This window comes from Cydia fagiglandana, chromosome 26, assembly GCF_963556715.1.
Source record: "Cydia fagiglandana chromosome 26, ilCydFagi1.1, whole genome shotgun sequence".
Lineage (NCBI taxonomy): Eukaryota > Metazoa > Arthropoda > Insecta > Lepidoptera > Tortricidae > Cydia > Cydia fagiglandana.
The window spans coordinates 6010188-6035984 of record NC_085957.1 but is presented as its reverse complement, the minus strand read 5'-3'; the positions used below and the strand labels follow the sequence as shown (position 1 = coordinate 6035984).

Sequence of the window (25797 nt, the reverse complement as noted above, 5' to 3'; positions counted from 1 at the left end):
AAATTCTACGACAATTTGACGTATAAATAACAATTGCACTGCGTTTGCCATCAAAATCGTTACAGACTTATCTTAATGTAACTCTTACTGTGTTGCAAAGTGAAGTTATCATGACACGCTAAACATGAACACCTTCAAAAAGGTATAACAATCGTTATTATTTGAAGTCGGTTATAAAAACTAATATCTTAATGATGTCTTGTGAAGAAATAATTACATAGCTGTTAATATACCGACAAGTTATCGATACTGTCATATGAACGTTTTGTCAAGCCCTAGCGTAAACGAACAGTTTATGTTTTTACACAAAATATCCTAAATTATTGACTAATATGATAAAATATTAGCACGGAACGGAAGAAAAACTTATAATGAACTGTATAAACCGGCTTCTTACACTTTTTACGCTGTTAATTTGCCACAATATCGTTATGAAAATTTCGTTCGGAATATCATAATATCATAAATCCTCTGAAATGAGTAATTGCTTGGATTATTTGGCCCTGTGACACTGCAATCCGGCACACTACAAGACACCATCTTCACTGAATTACTTTATTTAATACTTTTCGTCCTAATCCGTGTATATTTTTCAATTTGAAAATTACCGTGATACGCTCTTGGCCGTCCGCGGCCGTCGTCAAACTCAAAAGTGGTTACGTTTTCTCATTGGTAGTCTGACTCTTTCGCACTCATGGGATGTTCATATACGTGATGGCTTCCCTTTCGCACACTTCAGCTGTCTGTCAAGCGCAAGCGAATCCTAGGTCTATGAGGAAACCGCGCCATTTCGATAGGCAACGTTCTAGTGACGTCATTCACCGCTTTCCGAGGAAACCAGAGCTTGAGCCATAGAGAAATATAGTAAGAACAGTCACTCCATTCGGCACTTGTCCCACCGCCGACGATGAGCGATAAGCGAGTAGAACGATAAATTAGAAACGAGTGGGCGAGCGGCGAGAAGCGAATGTTAGCTCCAATAGTTTTGTCGGGCGGCTATAGGCGAGTGTTCGAGTGCGACGGGCTATTACTCGCGTCACTCGCTCGGGCGGTGCAGCGTAGCCGAACACGCAGACTGATTGGTCTCGCAGCTCGAGTTCTAACTACGAAGCGAGCATCGCCGAGCGAGTACCGCTGAGCTAGTTTTATCTTATCGCGGCGACAAACCAGAAGAGCGAGTGTTCTCGCCGGCAGTGTCAACAGCCAGCGATGAACTATTAATATATGTCTCTTTTACTAACACAGGATCCTAATCTTTTGTTCGTTTCTTGGGCGAGAAAATCGCCGATAGTTAATCGCTTACTCGCTCTTAGTGGGACAAGTGCCTTCCATACATCAGTTTTGGTACCAATAAGACTATTATTTTTGCAGACGACATCTAGCATCGAGTAGCGGAATTATCAGTACAGCTACTTGAACAATGAAAGGGCGTAAATGTACTCACGGTGACTCTGGGAGGGGTCATGTGCACGTTGAGTTGACCTCCGACAAGCAGCCGGACAGTAGCCGTGAAACTGAAAACCATTTAAAAAAATCAGACTTGAAAAATCGTATATTTAATATTATAACGGACAATCTTTCATATGGAATTATTTTTTACTCCATGTCGCGGGAACAGCTAATATAACGCAAGTTTAATCCTGAAATAATATTCAATATCCCATATAGGGACCGTGCGCGTTGGAGGGTCTGCCATCTTGTGGCCTGAATCGGAAACATATGTGCACATGTACATTGCCAAAGCAAGTGCTACCATCTACCGTTCTCGTCGGTACGTTTCCTTGTGCATAGTAGGTTCTGCCATCTTGTGGGCTACATCGGAAGCATAAACGACGCATTTACGCCTCGCGCCAAAAATCTGACGACTTCTATGCTGCCCCCTGTAGTTCATGCACGGGGCCTATGAGAGCGCTTATGCTCTAGTTTCCTAGGATCGCGGTGCCGTCATATAGCGGCCGTCTCCATACAAATATTACGACGTCCATATTTAACCGTAGTATTTAGTATGGAGACGGCCGCTATATGACGGCACCGCTATCCTAGGAAAACCGATATTTACCGTGTGTTGGTCTTCATAACTTGCGGCGGCTGTTTCTCGATCACGAAGGTCGAAGTCACGAGAGTGGACAGAAGGCTGGTGACCTGTCAATGAACCATCAAGTGATTGCACTGTTTTATGTCATTACCATAGAGAAATATAGTAAGACAAGAGCGCTCACTCCATACGTCAGTTTTGGTACCAAAAATATTAGTATTTTCATAGTCGACATCTAGCATCGAGTAGCGGAATTATCAGTACTGCTACTTGACAATAGATGTAGCGGCGACCGAAAAGTCTAATGGTCATCAATTTTCAGCTAATATTATAAACGGATTAACCGGAACTCTATTTTCAACTCCTTCTGCTTCTAATATTAGTTGTAAATTGTTGTTCAATACAATTTTCGTGGGTCGCCACTCGTGAGACATCTAGTATCGAGTAGCGGTGATAATTCCGCTACTCGATGCTAGATGGCGACTATGAAAATACTAATAATTTTGGTACCAAATGTATGGAGTGAGCAGAGCACTCATGTCTTACTATATTTCTCTATGTCTTTACTTAAAAAATTATAAGTTTTGATATCATTGTACTCAATTTCTTTTAAAATGTATATGACACCGTAAGATTGTGAACCCGTCAGTTTACAATCTAACGTAAGTTAGGTTAGATTGTAATCTCCCTACCGTCAGTTTATAATTTAGCTAGCAATATATAATATCGCTAGTTAACTGACTGACGAGTGTTTACAATTTTATGGTGACATATACCGGGTGTGGCCTGTAACACGAGCAAATAATTAAAACATAGATTATACTTCTCAAACGGTGTCACTTTTGTTCAACAACTCTAAAATTATCTTCAATGGAAGCCATCGCCACGCCATATCATTGTGATTGACGTTGCTTGTCACGCCTTAAACATAACAAAATTCGCAATACATTGCGTCTTAGAATAAACTTTAAAGTGTATTTAAAATCAAACCACACATTATTTTTAAAAGTAGCTAAACAAATGTTGATCAGTGTGAGGAGTACAGCCTACATTTTAATTTTATGCTCATATTACAGGCCACACCCGGTATAATTAAATATTTGATTTTGGTAAAATAATATCCTTATGTTAATAAGTAATAACGTTATGTCACAGAATAAATAATAGTACTATGTACAGAAAACTCATTCTCTAACAAGACGCCTCTGTTACGATCTGATATGGCCGCTAGGTGGCGACAGCGCCACGCGCGGCTTATGGCTAGCCACCAAAATTGGTGTGGGACGGATGTACTTTTAGCTACCTGTAGCAAAGCGACGAAATCGTGGAGTGAGCCACGCCTGCCAGCGATATTTGGGGCGTCCGATAGGACTTCCTGCTGGACGGCCCAGGTGTGCTCTTATTTTTAGCCATCCTGTATATCTTTGGTAACATGCTTACCTGTTTGCCCATATCCTCAAGCATCTCTTCGAGGTGTGGTTGACGTAGCTGTATGATGGTCTTGCTGTTGATGCGCGTCGCGTTGTTCACCTGCGTCACACCATACAATAAGTAATAGTGTACTACTATACACATGAATCTAGTATAGCCTCCCAAGGCCCAAGGTCCTACCTATAGTACTTATTCAGTTCGATGAAATTTAAATCATATTCAATTGGAACAGAGTCGCATTTGTTTTGATTCGTTCAATTTTCAAACAAAACCAAAATCAACTCTATTCCCTGCATTAAAGGTTTAAATTTCATTGGCAAATTCTGGATTTTTCATTTGCATGGCTGGGCCTTAGGAGGATAGAACTGGTTCAGGCATGAGGGGTGGGGGAAATGACCGAACGGGATAGTCTTATGTATCTTTCAGCGAAAGTGCTATTATTGTTACCCCACCGTGTTGTAAACAATGTAATATAAGGATGTACAATGTTTTATGTGAGACAGGTATTTTAGCTTCTCGCTCTATTACTCTGTGTGTCATGGCTAGGCAGCACGTTATATTCTGTGTTTGGAAGTCAATAAATTTTATTTATTAATTTAAACCCATATTTCATTCTTATTTTATCTTATATTTAAATAAATTCGACCAATCATAGTGTCGCATTGCGTATGTTTTGTCCCTCGCGGAGGCACCCGGCCGTTTAGCACATCTATAGGATCCTACCATCTATGATTGATTGATCAAAGGAACTTACCTGTAAGTGACCTTCGATCAAAATTATATGAAGTTGACGCCTCCTCTGTATAACTATGTAGTCATGTTTATGACGAGCCATACGACACGATAGTTTAAAGCACGAAGTGTGGAAATTTTAAACTATCCTCTGGTATCCCTGTTTACAGCTAGCAACACCGCGTGCCTATGTCCGCCATTATAGTTCAAAGTAGGTACTGAAATAATTAAAATTAGGCAAGCATTTTGGGAGGGATAAAGAGCAACTAAAAAAGGGGTAGGGTCTGGACAGAGGAGGCGTCAACTTCATATAATTTTGATCGAAGGTCACTTACAGGTAAGTTCCTTTGATCAATCAATTATATTCATTGACGCCTCCTCTGTATAACTATGTAGATGTTTAAAGACATGGTTGCTTTATTTTAATTATTTATTGATAACGGTCACATATGATCATATGCATTTCTAAAAAGTGAGTTAAATAATCAATTACAAACTGCTTAAAATGCTGGTTGAATAAACATTTTCATCTATTAAAGGTCTATTATAAAAATCAGCAAAACACCTAGATGATTCTGTCCACCCAGCTGTTTTTAAAATATATTCGATATTCACCCCATTCCTATATGCGTGGCTGGTCGACGCATGTCTTGTGCTATGAGCACTAAATATAGATATATCTATACCGGCTTCAGATAAAATATCTTTAACCCACCTTGCCAACGTTTGAGTTGAAGCTGGTGTGTGGGGTTTCCTAACTGTCAGAAATAATTGATCAGATTTTCTTAATGATTTCGTGACATCAATATAGTCTTTTAAAGCTGTAGCTGGACAAATGCTCAAATTCTCTTTATAATATGGAATTATAAGCAATGGCTGCAGCTTATTCCTTCCTGAAGTTTTAATTTTGTCGGTAATTTTAATTTTTATATTTTCATCTGCGATATTTATATTACTTAACTTTATGAGCGACATAGTTTGTAGTCTATGAGCAGTAACTAGAGTTAATAGAATTATTAACTTCTTAGACAAATTATGTAACGTGAGGTTTGTATTAGGATATAAGTTTGACACATAATTTAAAACTAAAACTGGGTTCCAGGTTTCATTATACTTTGGATTGTTTGGTCTCATTTTATAAATGCCGGTAAAAAATCTTTTAATATCTTTATGTGTACCTAAATCACTATCCATAAGCAGTGACAAAGCTGATCTAATAGAGTTAAGAGTTCCATAGGCAGAACCATTGTTAAATTTTTGGGTCAGAAAACTAAGAATATTTGGAACTGACATTATAAAAGGGTCAATTGCTTGAATACTACAATATTCCCACCATTGTTTTAAACATGAATTATATTGGTTTATTGTATTATCTGATAATGAATTTAAAATTATATTGATACTTTCACAGGTTAATCCTTTTCTTAAGTAGACTTTGCTGATAATACTGCGGCAATCAGTGTAAGGTTCTGGTGTAGTGGATGGTGGTCCCTGAAAGGAGATGATAACAATGACCTATTTGGGTAAAATTTCAATATGGGTGACTTTTTTAAAGACATAAATATAGGAAACCAAGCTTGAGACGGCCACAAGGGAACTACCACTATTCCTTCTGCTTTATCGATTTCAATCTTTTTTAAACATTTTAAAATGAGAGAAAATGGTGGGAAAGCATAAAATTTTAAATTTGTCCATGAAACTGTAAAAGCGTCTACTGCCCAGCAATTAGGTTCGATATGCCAAGAAATAAACCTTTTACATTTAGCATTTTCTCTTGATGCAAATAAATCAATTGCTGGGCATCCAAATTTTAATTTGATTTTGTTAAATGCGTCATTGCATAGCTGCCATTCAGTTTGTTCGTTAGTATTTCTCGACTCTCTATCTGCTATGTAATTATCTTTAGAAGCTATATAAGAAGCGAATATATATAATTTTCTTAATTCACAAAATTTCCATATTTGACGGGTAAGATCATTTAAATGTTTGTGCTGAATCCCTCCATATCGATTAATGTATGATATTGCAGTTGTGTTGTCACAACGCAATAAAATTTCACAATTTCTTAGATCTTTAGCAAAGCACTGTAGGCCAAAATATATAGCTTTTAATTCTAAATAATTTATGTGTGATTTCCTATCCTCTCTATTCCAAAAACCGTGTAACCTTTTAGAACCACATACAATACCCCAACCAGTTCGAGAAGAGTCTGTGAATATCTCAATTTTGTGAATACCTTCTCTAATAGGATTACTAGCCAAACAGACATGTTTTTTCCACCATTTTAAATCCTCTTTTACTTCATAAGTAAGTACCATTTTAGCCTCAAAATTATTGTCATTCTTTGTAAGATTAAGAAATTTATGGCGTTCCAATCGTTTTGTATACATTAGGCCATATGGAACAGCAGGGCAAATCGATATTAAAATACCAATTAGCGATGCAAAAGATCTTATAGTAGTATGTTTGAGACGGATGAATGATTTTATTTTATTATATATGTTGGTGCGTTTTTCGTTTGGTAATGATACGCAATACTTAGAACAATCTAAAACAAAACCTAAAAATTTACATTGCTTTGAGGGATGTATGTTACTTTTTTCTTTATTTATTATAAAACCCAATGATTCTATTAAGTTTTGGCTGGTTAAAATATTATGAGAGCATTCAATCTGTGAGTTCCCAATAAATAAAAAGTCATCCAAATAATTGACTGAAAGTAGACCTTGTTCCCTGAGGTAAGTTGTTATAGGTTTTATCAACTTGGTGAAGACATAAGGAGCAGAGGAGAGACCAAATGGAAGTACCTGAAATTCGTACATATTGTTGTCAAAAAGAAATCTTAAATATTTTTTGGAATTTGTGTGAATTCTTAAACAGAAGTAAGCATCCTGAAGATCCAGGGAGGCAAGGTAAGACTCCCTGTTGATTAATTTAATGGCAGTTCTAATATCTTCCATTTTGAAGTGTTGTGTAAGTACATGTTTATTAAAGGATTTTAGATTTAAGATAAATCGAGCTGTTCCATCTGGCTTTGGGACAAAAAATATTTTTGATAAATATTGATTATTTACAGGTTTACAGTACTTTACTGCCCCTATTTTCAATAATTTATTTAATGAGTCATGAATTATTTGTTTCTCTGTAGAAGTGAACTTTTCATTTTTTGGTATATGTTTCTGGTTAGGTGTTGATATTAAAGGTATTTCGTAACCTTTACGAACCCATTCGAGGACTGTTTTGTTTTTAATAAATTTGGACCACTTGTCAAAGAAATATGTTAGCCGTCCAGCCACACATACCTCGGCTATTTCTTGTGGTCTCGGCGATGAAGGTGGTGACGTCTGCCTCGAACTGGACGACGAGGTGACCACTGTCGTTGGGTTCTCCGGGGTTGACCAACTGCTGCTGCTGCTGCTGCTGCTGTGTTCCGGTAGTAATTTCTTTGATACATTCTTATTTTGCTTAGGTAATTTTTTCTTGGCCCGCCCTGCATTTGATTGTTGGTGGAGGACGGGCTCCAAAAGTTTAAACCTTTATTCTGTTGAATATCCTTGACAGACTTTTCCATTTCTTTACTTTTCTTAATGATTTTATGTAAATCATTTCCGAAGAGGAAAGTAGTGGTTTGCGTTTTTTCTAATGTTTCCTTGAGTGCCTTGTTTAAGCCCGGTAGAATAACTGCCTTTCTGGTTTCGGTTTCTAGGTAGTGGAGGTCAGCTAATAGTCTTATAGAGTCACCTAGCATTTCCACATGTTCTTTATCATTTTTATTAATTAGCTCTTTTAACATTTTATTTAAGTTAGCAATAACTAACCCAATTTGGTTCTGTTTTTCGCACAGTTTTTGATCTCTGGTTTTAGCATTTTTGTTTAGTGTTATTTCAATTTCCTCATTTAATGTCGGGGCTTGAACGAAGCAGTTCTCTATTGAGGGAATTTTTTCTTCCAATTTCTTTTTGCCTTCTTTATCCAATCCTTTCTGTATTATATTTTGCCACAGTTCCGCTAATTTTGGGTTAATGGAAATTACATTCTTTTTTATATCTGGCTCTCCAATTAATTGCAAGATGTTCTCTTTATTTTCATCAGCTTGTTCATCATCAGATTCTTCAATAGGCAAAATACGCTTCCGTTTCTTCTTAGGTGGTTCTTCATCCTCATCACTCGAACTTATTATTCGATTTTTTCGATCTGTTCGAGGGGCTGTGGACATACAACTCTATGTACAAAAATAGTATTTATAATTACTGAACTATTTATTGAACACACTCCATTGGACCGGGATAAACTTCCTAAATACCATCTCGTGTACTCGCTCGGTAGTACCGCGAGAGTACGCCTTTTGTAATAATTATAAAAGGAAGTTACCAAAGCCATGTATCTCGTGTACTCGCACAGTAGTACCGCAAGATTACATTTTTGCTTTGTATTGTGACAACAAACAGCATGTAGTACAAATACATCTCGTGTACCCGCCCGTGGCACCGCGAGAATATTTTCTGCTGTTGTGTATAAACAAAGAATTATCCAAAATAGAGTACAATCAGTTATTTAATGTATCGTTATAGAGGCAAATCAAGTAGGCATCAATGTGTGCAAACATAAGTTTTGCTCGTGCATCCGCTCGTGATACCGCAAGCATACCTCGATACATGTGTTTAATGTATATAGCCATGCTTATAATAAGAATAAATCCCATATTTAACAACGAAAAAACGTTGCATAGGTATTATTTCAATGATGCGCAATTGTAATTCACCAACAACAACAATGGCGTCTCTGCCGGTCTGCTTACAGAAAACGATCAGTTTTCTTGATATTTAGGAATAAATACCTTCATCCGAATCGTAATCGAGGATATCCAACAACTTCTTCAATTTTCTTCTGTTCATTTTATGTTCTTACACTAGATATTTTAATTACTTTTTAAGACACTAGTCGTAATCGTATCGCACGAAAAAACATAATGGCGGACATAGGCACGCGGTGTTGCTAGCTGTAAACAGGGATACCAGAGGATAGTTTAAAATTTCCACACTTCGTGCTTTAAACTATCGTGTCGTATGGCTCGTCATAAACATGACTACATAGTTATACAGAGGAGGCGTCAATGAATATAATTGTACGGTATGCTTCATAAGCGCACGCACTTGGCAGACAGAAGCCACAAGAAATTAGAAAACCGCAAGAAATTAGACTGAAACCGCAAGAAATTAAAATTACTTAAACCGCAAGAAATTAGATTGAAACCGCAAGAAATTAGAATTAAACCGCAAGAAATTTGACTGAATCCGCAAGAAATTAGACTGAAACCGCAAGAAATTAGAATTAAACCGCAAGAAATTAGAATTAAACCGCAAGAAATTAGAATTAAACCGCAAGTAGTGATGTACCGACTATTGATTTAGCCGACTAGCCGACTAATCGGCTCTCGAATGGCCGATTAGTCGGCCGACTAGTCGGCTAGTCGGCCAGATCATTAGTTTCGTATAATTTCAGGTGAAAAACAATAGTTTTGCTCCTTTGGTTGCGCTATTCATCATATATTATTAGCTTAGCTAAAAGGTGTTCTCTACAGGTTCAAAGACCTATCACAAGAATCCTCGTTCGATTTCTGTATTTATTTTATTTTGCGATCCTGAGCAGACCGTCAGTAAAACTTGTAGGAGGTATTTCCAAGGCTCTATTTCCCGTACGTAGTCGCCAGTTAAGAACCTATCACCTATGGTCAGCGTCTTTACGAGTTTACGAGCAACGTAAATGTTTATAAGTCTCTAAATTTTGCAATAACATTAACAGTTCCCCATGGCTCCACCATTAAAAAAAAACAAAAACGGAATAATAATAAAATCATTTAACTTTAGAACATGGCCATGAATTTACACGAGAATCAGTTGAGATCGACAACACGAGAGGAAAACACCAGCCCACCAACATACGATGACGATCAAACGGCCAAATTATATGAACAAAAGTTTTCGTCTGCACCCTGAATAGGTATTTTGGTAAAATAGACACAAAACATATGGCAAATATTGACTGTTGATTTCTTTTTTTTTTGTTTTCTTTCACTAATAAAGTGCCGACTAATATGCCATTTTTGCCGACTAGTCGCCGACTACAAATGTGGCCGGATAGTCGGCTTTCCCGACTAGTCGGCGACTAGTCGGTACATCCCTAACCGCAAGAAATTAGAATTAAACCGCAAGAAATTAGACAGAAACCGCATGAAATTAGAAAACCGCAAGAAATTAGACTGAAAACGCAAGAAATTAGACTGAAACCGCAAGAAATTAGACTGAAACCGCAAGAAATTAAAATTACTTAAACCGCAAGAAATTAGACTGAAACTGCAAGAAATTAATCGCGGTGCGTTCGAAGCCTATCTTAGGCTGTTCTATTTTTGTCCTATTGTTATAGGTATTCTGTCCTATTGTTATAGGTATTCTGTCCTATTGTTATAGGTATTCTGTCCTATTGTTTTTTTATTTAAAATGTACCTGTTGGCGGGTGGTCCAGATGAGGTCGGCCAGCATCTCGCACCACTCCTGGATGGAGTTCAGGTTGGACTGCATGGGGTGCCCGTTGCCGCTCAGCTGCTGCTCGCGTTTCCATCTGCAGATATAACATTATGTAAACATGTCTGGAGGCCTCTTGAACCATTCCACTTACACGGGGTTAACCGGTTAAACCATTAACCCAGTGTCAAATTGTACTGGTAACCATGGCAACTCCAGGTTTGACCGGGTAACCCCGGGTTAGTGGGAAGTAAGTGGCCCTTAGTGGCCTAATGATAAGCGGATCTCTCTGTTTCACATAATTATTAAAAGTCATAATTTAATGATTGTTAGATTATCATTACCCATAATTCTAAAAACATTTTCATCACACTCGCTCAGTAAATGTGGAATTGCACGCAGGTTTAGCGGGGGTTATAGAAAAAGCGTTCTCCCTAGGGAGTTATGAAGTTCCTAGTGCCAACAGTTTTTTGTCTTTATACTTAATTTTTGTATCGCAAGTGTGATGAAAAACATTGTATGTAACTCGGGGCGTAATAATATTGCAAACTCGAGTCTATAAATCGCTCCGGCAAGCCGTCGCGATTTAACTTACTCTCGTTTGCAATATTCAACTTACACCCCATGTTGCACAATGTACTATAACTTATCAGGATTTTCGCAAGGTTATCCTATAGATAGTTTAGGTTAGGTTAGGTTGGGGGGGAGGAGGGAGTAGGTACGCTCAGGTATGCGACGCTGGGCTATTGGCCGACACCTCAAGTCCACCATACACGTCCCCGTCGTCCCTGTATCTGCCGCCGCGGATCAGGGCCGAACCCACCCAGGGTCTCATTGGTGGGTGGGTCGTCCCTCCTGGGCAATGCTAGTGGTCGGATCGGGCGTCGCTATATTTACCAACATACCCCGGACCACTAGTAGCAAAGTATGGGGGCACCGCCTGACGTGGGCCACGCCAAGTGATGTGGCATCCCCACCCGCCAGGTGTTCCTTTCCTCACCCTAAAATCCCGTCTTTAATCCTATGATCCAAAACATCACTTCCTGTCTTTATTCCCGTCTCAACCTTCCTTCTCCTGGGGTTTGCAGTCCGGAGCTTGAATGTGCGGAATAACTTTTCCGCACATTTGGGCTCCGGAATGCAAACCCCAGACTTCCCTTACACACCAACAATCCTACTCCACTCCAAGAGGAGACAACCTCTATTAAAAAACCCCAATCTAAGGTGGACCAATCGTGCCGAGAGATGCGTGGCTGAGGGGGAGCTCAGTCGCTAACGATGACCCTCGATACCGGGCAACCTCGAGGTGTATTTTGCCTTGTTCCGGCAAGCGGGGCTCTGCTGGAAACTGACAACATTTTTCCCTAGCTTCTCGTGGGATTTGTATGGAGAACGCAAAAAACAAAAATACTGAAGGTACCCTGGAAGACCTATGCCAGGAACTAATGCCCCTGATGGTAGGTGCGGAAGATTCTGCCCATACATCGGAGCAAGCCATGGAGGGAGTGGAGAGCGCCGACACGGTTGAAAGGAGCGATACTCATTGCCCAAACAACCCAACGGAGGCTCCCAACCCTCAAACACGTAAGTCCGTCAAGAAATTGACGGGCTCTGCGAAGGGCCGCTACAAAGCTCTTAGAGGACTGGGAGTTGCGCATGAGGAGGCGCTACAACTGTCCGCAAAGAGCTTCGCGGAACTCAAAAAAATGGGGCACAAGTTCGGGTCCACACACTCCAGACCCGAGCCAAAATCGGCCAAACGGCAGCGCTCGGAGGAGAAGTCACCGCAGGGTAACATCTGCAAGAACCCAAGGGTGACGGTGACCCCCCCAACCCAACCCCAACCCTCACAACCCTACAACGAGGTCCTCAGCCAAGTCCGAGTCGGAATCAAGGACTCCAAGCCGATGAGTGTCGCGCAATTGGAGACCCTCTGCAACACCATCTTGCAAAAGATTGCGACTCTGGAGATGGACGAGGGACCAAAGTTCAAGGGTTACGCATACAAGCCAGGCTGGTTACTCATCACCTGTAGTGACCAAAGATCAAAAGCCTGGCTTGAACAAATAACACCGTCCCTAAAACCATGGCCGGAAGCCAACCTCGGGGTCATTCCTGAAAATGAGCTTCCCAAGCCTAATATAGGGATGGTGTTTATCCCAGAGATAGACGACTCCAAGGTAAGACAGTCGCTATCTCTACTCTATGCACAGAACCAGGGGCTGTACACAGAGTATTGGAAGATTCTCCACACCAAAGTCGAGAAGAGTGGGGTTATGGTAACCCTATCTCTAGACGACGTGTCGGTGGAGAATCTACAAAAAAAGGGCCTAAAGGCAAACTTAGGTTTCCGGGAGGTCCAGTTTCGGCTAAAGGGCCAACCAAAGACCCATCAGCCAGAAACTCAACCTTCCCAAGACCCACCACCGCAGGATGCAAACCCTACCCCTCCTACCACCTTATCCCAAAAGCCCGCCCGAAAGGTGCCTTCAGGTCCAAAACGGGCGGATTCCCAAACACCCAATCCCAAACCAGGACCATCGGGCTTGCAGCGGTTTCTCGCCAACCGGGGAGGATCCAGGGGCAACAACCGCCCAAGGGTTAAAGGGGATAGAGGGGGCCACCAAGGGCGCACCAGTGCCCACCGCGGTGGCAAATAACAAAGACGCATTCGGGGGCAGGGGGGTGATGTTCCTCCAGGCCAATCTCCACCACGCCATAGCGGCCACAGCGGTCATGGAAAAACTTTTTGGCGAAAATGGCCTGGACATCGCCCTCATACAAGAACCATGGATCAACACCAAGTCCATGGCATCAGGACTGAACAGAGCAGGAAAGGTACTAATCTACGAAAAAGGAACCAAACCGAGAGCCTGCATCGTATTTAACAAAAATATTAACTTCTTGCCTGTTACAGAACTATGCAGCGAAGATCAAGTAGCTGCCTACGTCGATCTCAAAGGGAGAGGAGCACTCAAGGTAATAGTCTGCTCCGCCTACCTGCCCGGAGAGAAGCAAGATCCCACAGAAGAACTGACTAAAGTGCTAGAGTACGCTCAGGCACAAAAGGCAGAACTTATTGTGGGATGTGACGCCAACGCCCACCACACCATCTGGGGGAGCACTGGAATTAACAAAAGGGGTGAGTTACTATCCCAATTCATCTTTACTAATTGTCTGCACTTGTTGAATAAGGGCAACACGCCCACCTTCGTAACTAGAGCTAGGCAAGAAGTATTAGATATAACCTTCGCGACTGAAAAGGCGGCAAACTGCCTAGCCGACTGGCGGGTCAGTAGCGAAAACTCAATGTCGGACCACAGACATATTTTGTTCAGTGTTAAAGGCTCTCTAGGTAGGGAACCACTTACACGCAGAAATCCAAAAGAAACGTCATGGGAAGCCTATAAGGCAGACCTCGAAAACCGTCTAAAGGATGTCCCAAAATATGTAAAAACACAAGACTCTCTCAACATGGCAGTTAACTTAATATCAGAAGGCATACGTAGGGCCTACGAACAAGCCTGCCCGCTGAAAGAGGCAAAAACTACTAACACAACGACGTGGTGGAATAAAAAGCTAGAAAACCTTCGCAGGTCCACACGTCGCATATTCAATCACTCGACCACGCCGAATGGGTGGGAAAGGTATGGTAAAGCGTTGACTGAATATAATAAACAAATCAGGAAAGCAAAAAGAAGGTCATGGAGAAGGTTCTGTGAAGAGATTGCCCAAACTCATAAAGGTGCGAGAATTCACAAAATACTCTCCAAGACACCAACCAACTATCTTGGTCTTCTCAAAAGACCAGATGGCTCATTTACGAACACAGAAGAGGAAACTCTGGACTTGCTCAGAGGCACCCACTTCCCCGGTTCGTACTCAACCAGTAATACACAACTTTGCGCCCAAAGGAACCCTCAAATCCATAGGGTACGCAATACCGACTGGAATTTGGCAACTAACATCTTTAGACCAAACAAAATTAAATGGGCATTAGGAAAATTCAAACCATTTAAATCAGCGGGAGAAGATGGAGTGTTTCCGGCGCTTTTACAGCAGGGACAAGACCTCCTCCTCCCGCATCTGGCCAGAATATTCCGAGCAAGCTTCGCGTGGGGAATTATACCAGATAAATGGACTCGGGTCAAGGTACGCTTTATACCAAAGGCAGGGAAAAAGGACTACTCACAGCCTAAATCCTTCAGACCTATCAGTCTAACATCGTTCTTACTTAAAACGATGGAAAGAATCATTGATCAGCACATTAGAGCCAATTACCTTGTGGAAAGACCACTAAGTGTAAACCAACATGCTTACCAAAAGGGAAAATCTACGGAGACTGCCCTACTTGACCTGGTTGACAAGGTGCAGAAAACCCTAGAGGATAAGCAAACCGCTCTATGTGCGTTCCTTGATGTCGAGGGTGCTTTCGACAATACGCCCACAGAGACCATACTCAATGGTATGAAATCAAAGGGAGTAGACGAAACCACCACCAGATGGGTACATAGCATGCTCTCGAATAGAGTAGCCACTCTAACCCTCAATACTGTAGAGCATGAATTTTATACCACAAAAGGGTGCCCACAAGGAGGCGTTCTATCCCCACTCTTAAGGACCCTAGCAGTGGACCAACTTCTTGCAATTATGTCAGGCCAAGACTATGACACACAAGGATATGCCGACGACCTTGTAGTCATCATCAAAGGCCCATGCCTCCACACGATATCCAACCTAATGCAAGGAGCTCTAAACACCATATTCAAATGGTGTCGAGAAAATGACTTGTCCATTAATCCGAGCAAGACCGTGATAGTACCATTCACACGAAAACGCAAGCTCGAAAAGCTCACAGAACCAAGACTTAATGGACAAATAATATCATTCTCAGACGAGGTCAAGTACCTGGGGGTCACCTTCGACCAAAAGTTAACTTGGAACCCTCACCTGAGGAACATCACACAAAAAGCAAAAATGGCCATGTGGTCATGCTGTCGCATGGCAGGAGCAAGATGGGGCATAAGACCCAAAATTGCTATGTGGTTATACACAGCTGTAGTGAGGCCAATTATAACCTACGCTTCCGCAGTCTGGTGTAACAAAACCAACCAAAAGACGGCAATAGACACATTAAACAGCCTGCAACGCACGGCTTGTTTAACAGCAACAGGCGCCTTCTCCTCGACACCGGGAGCGGCCCTAGATGCACTGCTGGATATTATACCACTCCACTTGCAGGTGCAAAAGGAGGCCAAGCAGTGCGTCTACAGAATCTGCACGCTAAACAGGCCAAAATGGCGCTCTCAAGCATTAACCAAACTAAAGGCCTGGGTTTTTGCAAATAGAACCCTTAGCATGCCCACAGATGACACGCACACTCAATGTCACTTTACTAAACTGTACACAGTAGAAATACCTCCTAGAGACAAATGGACTAACGACCAAATGTTCGTCGAAGAGGGAAGCCTTATTTGGTATACGGATGGTTCCAAGAAAGGCAATGATGTAGGATGTGGGATCTATGGTGAGAGACCTAAGTTCAGAGCTAGTGTCAGCATGGGCACACAGGCCTCAATCTTCCAGGCAGAAGTCTTCGCCATCAACAAATGTGCGGAGATCAACCTGGATAGAAACCTAAGACACCAGCATATCTACATCAACTCAGACAGCCAGGCTGCTCTGCTGGCACTAGAATCTCTCGAGTCAAACTCAAAACTAGTCCAGAACTGTAAATCAAACCTAAATGCACTGGCTTATTCCAACAAAGTTATACTTAGATGGGTACCAGGGCACTCCGACATTAACGGAAACGAAGAAGCGGATGAACTTGCTAGAAAGGGCGCAGACACACCCCTGGTCGGCCCAGAACCGTTTTGTGGAACCACAAAACGGGATGCATATTCTCTGCTCAACAACATAGAAAAAACGAGAGCAATCGATTGGTGGAAGTTCGTAAAAGGACAAGAACACTCGAAAGCTCTAATCAAAGGGTTCAACAGCAAAACTGCTAAGGAGCTTCTAGGGCTCAAAAGACACAAAACTTGTGCGGTGACTAGAATTTTGACTGGACACTGCAAGTTGAACAAACACATGTTTCAAATAGGGAAAAAACAAGATTCATGCAGGTTCTGCCAAGAGTCAGAGGAGACTGCTATGCACATTCTCTGCTCCTGCGGACCACTAATGTCCAAAAGAAGTACCTACCTAGGGCGACATATACTGGAACCCTATGAGGTACAGAGCATTACGGCCCAAAGAATCTGGAATTTCCTGGATTCAACGGGCATTAGTAATGAACTTTAAAGGGCCGTCACAATAGATCACAGCTTGGTCGAAGCGACACTCATAGGCCCATATAAAACATAATAAATAATAATAGGTTAGGTTTCAATTTATCGCCACTCGTTGCGAATGTCCTACTTTTCGCACTTTTATTGTAATGTGCTATTAAACTTTTATGCGAATTATCTTTTAATATTTATATCCGGCGAAGAAAAGCTTCGGAAAACTGACTACTCACTGGGTTCACACATAAACCGGGATTGCCTCCCTCGCATCGTCCTCGCCGTACCTCGTCCATCAAAGCCCATATAATATAGATAAGTTATAATATGAACCTGATAAGTTCGTCGTCTAGCACGATGCTCTGCAGCTGACGCAGAGTCGCGATGTTCTCCTTTATATGATCCACCAGCTCCATCTGAGCCTGCTTGATCTGAGCCACCTGCAGACAGACAAACATACAACTTTATACAAAACTACGACCCACGAGCTTTGCATTCCCTTTAGCCGCCCATACGTCAAACCTTGCCGAGCAAAATGAAATTTTATGTTGTCAACACAAAGTTCAAATTAAAATGGAACAGGAGACCTTTTTATAGGTCTCTGGGCGGCTAGAGGTTGTACAGAGAGTTTGGTCGGTTAACCAATAAATGTTATAACTACCTGAAAATGTACAAATTGTTTACTTTTATTTAAATACCTAAAGATACAGACTATAATTTGGGGCTACGTCGATCTGTGTAAGATTGTCCCTAAATATTTATATTCATTTAATATGTACTTTTATTGTGTATTGTGTGATTTGTCTCAGTGTTTTATGGGCCAAAAGCCTGAAATAAATGATATTTTATTTATTTATTATATGGATCTTTTTTAGGGTTCCGTAGGGTAAAGCGGGACCCTATTACTAAGACTCCGCTGTCCGTCCGTCCGTCTGTCACCAGGCTGTATCTCACGAACCGTGATAGCTAGAAAGTTGAAATTTTCACAGATGATGTATTTCTGTTGCCGCTATAACAACAAATACTAAAAACAGAACATAATAAAGATTTAAGTGGGGCTCCCATACAACAAACGTGATTTTTGACCGAAGTTAAGCAACGTCGGGCGGGGTCAGTACTTGGATGGGTGACCGTTTTTTTTTGCCTTTTTTTTGTTTATTTATTTAAAATGAGTTACCAAAGCGTTGAGTTTCCTCTCCATCTCCTCGATCTGGCTCCGGAGGCAGGCCTCCAACTCTCGCCGCTCATTGGTCAGCTGCCCAGAAGACTGCAAGTATTGGATGTGGCCTGAAAAATATATATATAAGCAGAGAATAAATAATAGTACTAAGTACAGAAGACTCACTCTCTAACAAAACGCGTCTGTCACGATCAGCACAGATATGGCCGCTAGGTGGCGACAGCGCCACGCGCGGCTTATGGCAAACCCCAAAATTGGGGTCGATCGGATGGAGTTTTAGCTACCTGTAGCAAAGCGACGAAATCGCGGAGTGAGGTGAGACACGCCTGGTATTAGGGCCACCCCACATTTAGCGTCTTTCGAGCGTCGGCGTCTGGTCAAAACTGGCTGCGCAGTTGCGTCGACGTTGCGTCGAGCAGCGGCCATAGAGTTGTAGACGCCGACGCTCGAAAGGCGCTAAATGGGGGGTGGCCCTTAAAAATAAAAAGTTTTGACCGATTTACTTTTTAATACAAGCTTTTATCGCCGACTTCACAGTCAGTTTTACAGTTTATAGCGACATCTATTGTCAACTAGCAGTACTGATAAATTCCGTTACTTGACGCTAGATGCCGACTACGAAATAAGTCGCGTTTTGGTAAGAAATCTGATGTATGGAGTTACCACTCTCTCTTTACTTATATTACTCTACAGGGTGTCCCAGAATTCGACGTCAAGCCGTAAACGGATGATAGACCAAGTCATAACAGTTATCATAAAAATACAAAAAAAAATCCAACTCATGTTCTTTAAAAATTATGGTCACTTTAAAAATTCACAAAAAAATCCACAGCCTGTAATTATTCAAGATTACACAATAATAAAAAAATTAGAATAAATTATGGAATTTGTAGTAACAAGAGTTAAAGAACCATTACAGGGTGTGGATTTTTTAGTGAATTTTTAAAGTGAGCATAATTTTTAAAAAACATGAGTTGGATTTTTTTTTGTATTTTTATAACTGTTATGACTTGGTCTATCATCCGTTTACGGCTTATGAAAGTACTAACCTTTGTTCTTGAGACACTCGTGGTACTGAAGCGAGAACGATTCGTTGTGGGCCTGCAGTGAGCGTATTTCCTCGCTCACCATCGTCACCTGACGGACGATCTGCAGGTCTGTCAACAGCTGTTTAATGTACTAACCTTTGTTCTTGAGACACTCGTGGTACTGAAGCGAGAACGATTCGTTGTGGGCCTGCAGTGAGCGTATTTCCTCGCTCACCATCGTCACCTTCTGACGGACGGTCTGCAGGTCTGTTAACAGCTGTGTGACAAAAAAAAAGAGTAAATAAGTACTAAACTTTATTTTGTGTAGTGTTAAATTTCAAAAAGTCTTGTCATCTAGTAGGTAGGTTAGGTAGGGGTCATTCGAAGCATGATTTTATGTCAAAAATCGACAAAAATAGATGACGTATTTTATGAACAGCCCCATACTGCTGGAGTGACGAAGCCAGAGTGGCGCTCTCTTATGTCAGAGGCCAAGATCCTTTTTGGGTCACTGAGCCAGTGATGTATGTATGTACGTATTCATATGAAAAGTTATACGTACCTCGCTGTATTTCCTCTCAGTGTGCGGCTGGGCCACATATTGGGTAGCGTTCTGGATAACCTCCATCTCTAGGGCCAGGCAACGCCGGATGTACGCGTAGAGCTCATGCGGAGCGTGGCTGCACGGACAACAAACATATTATATATATTAGTTTTGATCCATTAATTCACATGAAATAATGCTGGTGGCCTAGCGGTGAGAGCGTGCGACTTGCAATCTGGAGGTCGCGGGTTCAAACCCCGGCTTGTACCAATGAGTTTTTCGGAACTTATGTACGATATATCATTTGATATTTACCAGTCGCTTTTCGGTGTAGGAAAACATCGTGAGGAAACCGGACTAATCCCAATAAGGCCTAGTTTACCCTCTGAGTTGGAAGGTCAGATGGCAGTCGCTTTCGTATAAACTAGTGCCTACGTCAAATCATGGGATTGGTTGTCAAGCGGACCCCAGGCTCTCATGAGCCGTGGCGAAATGCCGGGATAACACGAGGAAGAAGAAGAATTCATATGAAATAATACAGAGTTGATATATTTAATAAAATTACACTCAAATTGCCCCATTTGTCCAAGCGGTGTGTCACTTTAGTAGAAAATTGGCACTAAAATAGGATTACTACCTAGTAAATTGACGAAGTGAACTGTCAAACTTGACCGACCGAGCAATGAGCGCGAGCGAAGCGTCTGCATTTCGGTTTGGGTTAAAATGATTTTGCGTTAAATTCTTGTAAAATGAGCATTTACGATAATTAAGGCGGTGGTACTAGTGCTCGACATGCTAATGTCCAATAGTTGACACCCTGCTGTGAAAAGTGTGTGTCTGTCTGTCTGTCTGTTACCTCTTCACGCTTAAGCCGCTGAACCGATTTAGTTAAAATTTGGTATAGAGATAGTTTGAGTCCCGGGGAAGGACATAGGATAGTTTTTATGTCGGAAATCATCCCTTAAGAGAGTGCAAAGGGGGTTGGAATTGTAAGTTAATGAATTGCCTGATAATTGAAGTAAGCAATGCGCGAATCGGACGATTGCTATTAGCATTATCCAGGCGCTATACCTACTTTAGCTGCTGTCACTAATTCCACGCAGACGAAGTCGCGGGCAAAAGCTATATTATATTTATAAGTATTCAAAGTTATTATATGTTTGAATCACATCACTTTCAAATAACTAACATACTCTACTCTTCACTGACAATACAAAGACTGGAACAGGTCATCCCAATGTCCATCTTTATAAGATCAATTGTCGGTAAAACCCAGATGCGTCATAAATGTGCTTAATATTGTGGACAAGTTATCAGTGGGGAGAATGTAAACAATGTTGGGATATTGGTGATAACAGGAGTAAAGTGTAAACAATGATAAATTATTAACACGTAATTTGGATTTTTAGAGGGAAAGTTGCAAGGGTATAATGTATGGAGTTGCCATTCTTTCTTTACTTATAACTTCCTAAGGCCCAGCCATATAAATGAAAAATCCAGAATTTGTCACTGAAATTTGAACCTTTAGTACAGGGAATAGAGTTGATTTTAGTTTTGTTTTAAAATTGAACGATACAAAAGAAATGTCACTCTGTTCCAATTTAATATGATTTAAATTTCATCGAACTGAATAAGTACTATAGGTAGGACCTTGGGCCTTAGCAGGATATAACTCAATGGCTGGATGAACACAACGAGCGATCGCCAGCCCGCCTGGGCGGCAGGGCGTCTCTGCACTACATTTATATCTCTGTAATGCGCGTGGAAGGCCTTGGCAGCCTCGAACAGCTCCATCTTGGTGACGAACATGTCCGTACAGCCACATAATAAATAATAGTACTAGGCACAGAAGATTCACTCTCTAACAAAACGCGTCTATTATGACGGATATGACCGCTATTTGGCGCAAGCGCGAGCAAGCGTCCGATCCGTAGCGGTGCGCGCCTACTACTATGGCTAGACACCAAAATTGGTGTGGACCGCTTGTAGGGTTTCTGCTCGAGAATTCCCGAGGCGAGAAATCTCGAGAAATTTGTCCTAAGTCGAGACGGGAAAAAAATATTCAATGCCTCGAGGACTCGAGAAATAAATCTCTTGTGATAAGTAAAAAGAAAACACGCGTTATAACACATGGTGTGTCTATAATGTATTTCTTTAGGTAGTTAAATAAATATGAACAATATTCTTTTTTTATATTTTCAGGTAGGAACTTTCTTAAAACACTTATTACCAACCAAATAAAAAACAACCTTGATCCGTCCCCTATCGTTCTAGCTTTAAGAGCGCTCTTACAAGAAAAGTCGAAATAATGCAAAATTGATGATACTAGTCGACGAAATTCAGGACTTTGTGCTCCTTATTAGAAACAATGAGTACTTGTTCCAGTAAAAGCGTCTTCTTATCTTTTTAAATATCGTTGTAAATATTAGAAAAAGGACTTATTAAATAAGTAATGAATTTTTTTCTGATGGTCGTTTCCGAAAAACCGCGTGAAGCACTGAACGGCAAGCTTTTATTTGGAAATGTTGAGAAGTTTTCTCTGCTAAACCTGGCTATTTTGTATTACTAATACCCTGTACTTTAAGCATATCAAACGATATTTTTCCTACATACCTTTGAGAAAGAGAAAATCAAAGTAAAACGAACTCAATTTTCTCTCCGAAACAAGTGTCAATTTCTACGAAAATTTACTTAATATCGAAGTCATTTTCATACTCAAGCAATCTGCAACGTTTGCTTATACTGTTGGTATACATTAGTGTTTATGAAATTCTACTATAATTTTTTGGCAATTTTTTGAAAACTACTCTATATTACCGATGACGCGCGCTCACCAGCTCAGTGCCGCGGCAGAGCTTGTACAGGCAGGACGTGTGTCGGTCGGCTCCGCACATTTTCAACGGCGACGACGAGGTTTTTTATCATTGTGTGCGGCGGGCGCCGTGTAAAACGCTATACTGTGTGCGTGTAAACCGCAACGAGAGACTTTGATCCTAGCACTGTTTTTATAGTATTATAATTTATAATGGTACAGTTTAATAAACTACCGGACAGGATTAAAAATATTTGGAACGACCTGACATTCTATATGTATTTATTTGACTCAAGATAGTACTCAGAGTGTGATGATGGAGCCGGAAGGTGGTCACCGGTACCAATCAACCATGCAACTAAACCACTTAGTGTTTAGGCTCGTTTTATTCGTCTCAACAAGATCTTTGACACAAGATAGTACTCAGGGTCTGATGATGGAGCCGGAAGGTGATCACCGGTACCAATCAACCATGCAACTAAACCACTTCGTGTTTGGGCTCGTTTGATTCGGCTCAACAAGATCTTTGACTAAGATAGTACTCAGGGTCTGATGATGGAGCCGGAAAGTGGTCACCAGTACCAATCAACCATGCAACTAAACCACTTCGTGTTTGGGCTCGTTTGATTCGGCTCAACAAGATCTTTGACTTAAGATAGTACTCAGGGTCTGATGATGGAGCCGGAAGGTGGTCACCAGTACCAATCAACCATGCAACTAAACCACTTCGTGTTTAGGCTCGTTTTATTCGTCTCAACAAGATCTTTGACACAAGATAGTACTCAGGGTCTGATGATGGAGCTGGAAGGTGGTCACCGGTACCAATCAACCATGCAACTAAACCACTTCGTGTTTGGGCACGTTTGATTCGGCTCAACAAGATCTTTGACTCAGGGTCTGATGATGGAGCCGGAAGGTGGTCACCAGTACCAGTCAACCATGCAACTAAACCACTTCGTGTTTGGGCTCGTTTGATTCGTCACAACAAGATCTTTGACACAAGATAGTACTCAGGGTATGATGATGGAGCCGAAAGGTGGTCACCGGTGCCAATCAACCATGCAACTAAACCACTTCGTGTTTGGGCTCGTTTGATTCGGCTCAACAAGATCTTTGACTTAAGATAGTACTCAGGGTCTGATGATGGAGCCGGAATTTGGTCACCGGTACTAATCAACCATGCAACTAAACCATTTCGTGTTTGGGCTCGTTTGATTCGTCTCAACAAGATCTTTGACACAAGATGGTACTCAGGGTCTGATGATGGAGCCGGAAGGTGGTCACCGGTACTAATCAACCATGCAACTAAACCAATTCGTGTTTGGGCTCGTTTGATTCGTCTCAACAAGATCTTTGACACAAGATAGTACTCAGGGTCTGATGATGGAGCTGGAAGGTGGTCACCGGTACCAATCAACCATGCAACTAAACCACTTCGTGTTTGGGCTCGTTTGATTAGTCTCAACAAGATCTTTGACACTGAAGATACACAAGGTTTGATTATGGAACTGAAAGGTGGCCATGGGTACCAGTCTATCATGTAACTGAACTACTTCGTGTTTAGGCACGTTTTATTCATCTCAACAAGATCTTTGACACAAGAAAGTACTCAGGATCTGATGATGGAGCTCGAAGGTGGCGACGGGTACCTGTCTATCACATAACTGAACCACTTCGTGTTTGGGCTCCGTGTTTGGGCTTCGTGTTTGGTTTATCACCTAGTGTCAAAGATCTTGTTGAGACGAATCAAACGAGCCTAAACATGAAGTGGTTTAGTTGCATGGTTGATTGGTACCGGTGACCACCTTCCGGCTCCATCATCAGACTCTGAGTATCACCTAGTGTCAAAGATCTTGTTGAGACTAGTCAAACGAGCCTAAACATGAAGTGGTTTAGTTGCATGGTTGATTGGTACCGGTAACCAACTTCCAGCTCCATCATCAGACTCTGAGTATCACCTATATAGTGTCAAAGATCTTGTTGAGATGAATAAAACGAGCCTAAACACGATGTGGTTTAGTTGTATGGTTGATTGGTAATGGTGACCACCTTCCAGCTCCATCATCAGACCCTGAGTACTGTCTTGTGTCAAAGATCTTGTTGAGACGAATCAAACGAGCCCAAACACGAAATTGTTTAGTTACATGAGAGACTGGTACCCGTGACCACCTTCCAGCTCCATCATCAGACCCTGTGTATCTTCAGTGTCAAAGATCTTGTTTAGACGAATCAAACGAGCCCAAACACGAAGTGGTTTAGTTACATGATAGACTGGTACCCGTGGCCACCTTCCAGCTCCATCATCAGACCCTGTGTATCTTCAGTTTCTTGTAACTTGTTTCTTGTAAATAAGCGAGTACCTATAATTTCTTTCGAGTAATATACGTTCATAAGTACGAGTATGGGGCTATTCATAAATTACGTCGTTTCAAATGGGAGGAGGGGGGGAGGGGGTCATGGACATCGGATGATGGTAGCATGACGTAGGAGGAAACAGAGTCATCCGAAGCATGATTTTTGGATGATTTGAGGGATGGGGGGGTCAAAAATAGACGACGTAATTTATGAACAGCCCCTATGTACATTTGCACTGCATTTAGTATTTTCGTACTTACCAAATAACAGTTTTAGGACTTTATAAGTTAAGTACAGTTAGTGTTGTTATGGTTGATTTCAATATGCTTCGCGAAGGATCAAGAATGTTTAATCCATCATTGTAGTGCGAGTGTGGTAGAAGGGATCGGAATACTGAGCTCGCACGGCCTGCCGCAGCGCGTAAAATACCTAAACTCGCTCAACCCCGAAATGTAATAGCACTCTTAACCGATTTTCATGTTTTGAAACTTTTGAACTATCATGATTCATGACATTCAAATAGCGTCTTTTTATTGAAAAACGCTTTAAAAAATTTGTAACGACTTATAGGACCATGTAATAAGTGAAATAACAAATATGTATTACAAAACTAGATTACTATTGATAAATCAAATCATCCCGATATATTCCAATTTGTAAATATTACAATTTTAGCAGCTTTATTGTTACGTTGAGTACTTGAGTAAGTACGAGTAATTAATATTACGTAGTAAAACTTCTGTAAGTTTTGTCACATCGAGTTAAATTTATTGACTTGAATATTATATAAAATACCATATTGTGGTTTGTTTACATTTTGTTGAATACCTAAAGAAATACACTATAGCATAACACATCGCCGGTGCGCACGC

General features: G+C 41.2%; 3 protein-coding genes and 1 long non-coding RNA gene across 4 annotated transcripts in view; 1 reads left to right on the top strand and 3 right to left on the bottom strand.

Moving 5' to 3' along the window:
* LOC134677467 (signal transducer and activator of transcription 5B) overlaps window positions 1-25797 on the bottom strand; it is a 69720-nt gene that overhangs the window by 22461 nt on the left and 21462 nt on the right. Inside the window, exons 6-13 of the mRNA XM_063535948.1 lie at window positions 19777-19894; window positions 19371-19491; window positions 18184-18293; window positions 17340-17446; window positions 10702-10816; window positions 3476-3565; window positions 2060-2142; window positions 1445-1514 (exon numbers count right to left, since the gene is read on the bottom strand). Of these exons, the coding sequence (XP_063392018.1) occupies window positions 1445-1514; window positions 2060-2142; window positions 3476-3565; window positions 10702-10816; window positions 17340-17446; window positions 18184-18293; window positions 19371-19491; window positions 19777-19894 (814 nt within the window). The remainder of the gene's footprint in view (window positions 1-1444; window positions 1515-2059; window positions 2143-3475; window positions 3566-10701; window positions 10817-17339; window positions 17447-18183; window positions 18294-19370; window positions 19492-19776; window positions 19895-25797) is intronic.
* On the bottom strand, window positions 5534-9159 carry LOC134677439 (uncharacterized). Its single transcript, XM_063535909.1, has 3 exons — window positions 9036-9159; window positions 7501-8404; window positions 5534-5689 (listed from the first exon to the last, which is right to left on the bottom strand). Exons 1-2 carry the CDS (start codon window positions 9091-9093, stop codon window positions 7506-7508), a joined length of 957 nt encoding a protein of 318 aa, XP_063391979.1. The 5' UTR covers window positions 9094-9159; the 3' UTR covers window positions 5534-5689; window positions 7501-7505.
* On the top strand, window positions 11892-14680 carry LOC134677422 (uncharacterized). Its single transcript, XM_063535882.1, has 2 exons — window positions 11892-13557; window positions 13637-14680. The coding sequence occupies exon 1, from the start codon at window positions 12105-12107 to the stop codon at window positions 13377-13379; it is 1275 nt and encodes a 424-aa protein (XP_063391952.1). The 5' UTR covers window positions 11892-12104; the 3' UTR covers window positions 13380-13557; window positions 13637-14680.
* LOC134677498 (uncharacterized) lies at window positions 15118-16484 on the bottom strand. The gene is made up of 2 exons (XR_010100026.1): window positions 15869-16484; window positions 15118-15802 (listed from the first exon to the last, which is right to left on the bottom strand). It is a non-coding gene; the product is annotated as an uncharacterized LOC134677498 (long non-coding RNA).

Excerpts from the sequence above, each read along its gene's own strand:
- LOC134677422 (XM_063535882.1), top strand. The coding sequence starts at position 12,105 with ATGGAGAACGCAAAAAACAAAAATACTGAAGGTACCCTGGAAGACCTA.
- LOC134677439 (XM_063535909.1), bottom strand. The coding sequence starts at position 9,093 with ATGAACAGAAGAAAATTGAAGAAGTTGTTGGATATCCTCGATTACGAT. Across the intron at positions 8,405-9,035 it reads CGATTACGATTCGGATGAAG|CCCCTCGAACAGATCGAAAA; the intron begins GTATTTATTCCT and ends GTATGTCCACAG.